The sequence below is a fragment of the Echinops telfairi genome, unplaced genomic scaffold, assembly GCF_000313985.2.
Source record: "Echinops telfairi isolate 266 unplaced genomic scaffold, ASM31398v2 ScPeMD7_2;HRSCAF=8, whole genome shotgun sequence".
Classification (NCBI taxonomy): Eukaryota; Metazoa; Chordata; class Mammalia; order Afrosoricida; family Tenrecidae; genus Echinops; species Echinops telfairi.
Genome location: NW_022103898.1, coordinates 63887532 through 63888929, shown reverse-complemented (window position 1 = coordinate 63888929; position 1398 = coordinate 63887532). Strand labels below are relative to the sequence as shown.

The following is a 1398-nucleotide window of genomic DNA, read 5'->3' as shown; positions in this document are numbered from 1 at the left end:
CAAAATAATAATTTATAAATTATCAAGGGTTCATGAGGGAGTGGGGAGCGGGGAGGGAGGGAGAAAAATGAGGACCTGATGCCAAGGGCTTAGGTGGAGAGCAAATGTTTTGAGAATGATGAGGGCAATGAATGTACAATGCGCTTTACACAATTAATGTATATATGGATTGTGTTAAGAGTTGTATGAGCCCCTAATAAAATGATTTTTTTTTAAACTAAGAAAAACCTTTCTTTTTGATAGAACTATAGTACAACATTTAAATCAAGGCCATTTTTAATGGGAATGTTATATTACGTTTAACTCAGAAGGACAAGATACCAAAAATAAAAAAGCTTACAGCCATTTGAGTCAGTTCTGACTCACAGCAACTCTAAATAGGGTTTCTGAGGCCATTGATCTTTTGGCCTCATCTTTCTCCCACAGAGTGTCTGGTGGGTTTGAACTGCTGACCTTGTGGTAGGTCTAGTACGTACTTCTCAGCACCACCAGGGCTCTTAGAAAGACAGAGTGGGTAGGAAAAAGCTTTTGTTGGCATATTTTTAACTATATAATTGAAAAATACAAAATTCAGAAGTTGCAGTAAATTGACCTTTTACTTAACTATTTAATTCAGGTGAATATACTGAATAAAATTGTGAGCAGAGCAACACCTGGACTTCAGAAGTTTTCCAAAACCGCCAGTATGCTCTGGCTTCTTCAACAGGAAATGGTCACATGGAGGCTGTTGGCGTCTTTATATAGGTAAGGTTGGGTATAATTCATAAGTGAAATAGATACAAGGTTGCACACCAAATTATTTTGAAAGTTAAAATGAATGGCAAATGATGATATTTGTCATTTTACAACAATAAAAACATTTAAGAGAGTGGGTTGTGTTTGGAAATAGGTTTTGATAATTTTTATGCTTATCATTTCTGTTTCTTGTAGTACCTTAATTATTAGGAGTGGGTTTTGGGAGAAGAGGGACATACCAGGTCATGTAACTAGTTGCTAACAAAAATTGAAATATACATACCGTACTAGGGGGCTTCAAAAGGTTCATGGACAAACTTCAGTTTCTAGTTTTACTGACATAATTTATTATTTTAAACCCTTTTTTCCCATAAACTTATTAAAGCCTCATTAACATATACATAAAATATACACACAATCTTCTAAACATAATCTTGTATTATGGTAAACTTTGGACTTTTTATGGTCTGTGAACTTTGTTTACAAATACTGCAATACTTAGCATAGATTATTTTTTAAAAAACAAAAGTATTAGAAAGATGGACTTGATACAGTGCTGATAAGATTTTAAAGACATCAGTCAGCTTTATCTTCTCAGAGGTTTGACTTTTCTTCTGTTGGGTTCTCATGCTAATGACGAAATCTTAAGAAAAGTATAATGCT

At 34.0% G+C, this 1398-nt stretch overlaps 1 protein-coding gene across 1 annotated transcript in view; it reads left to right on the top strand.

Annotated features, from left to right (window-relative positions):
* Positions 1-1398, top strand: part of NUP107 (nucleoporin 107) — a 51391-nt gene that overhangs the window by 15533 nt on the left and 34460 nt on the right. Inside the window, exon 5 of the mRNA XM_045288899.1 lies at positions 617-744. Coding sequence (XP_045144834.1) covers positions 617-744 — 128 coding nt within the window. The remainder of the gene's footprint in view (positions 1-616; positions 745-1398) is intronic.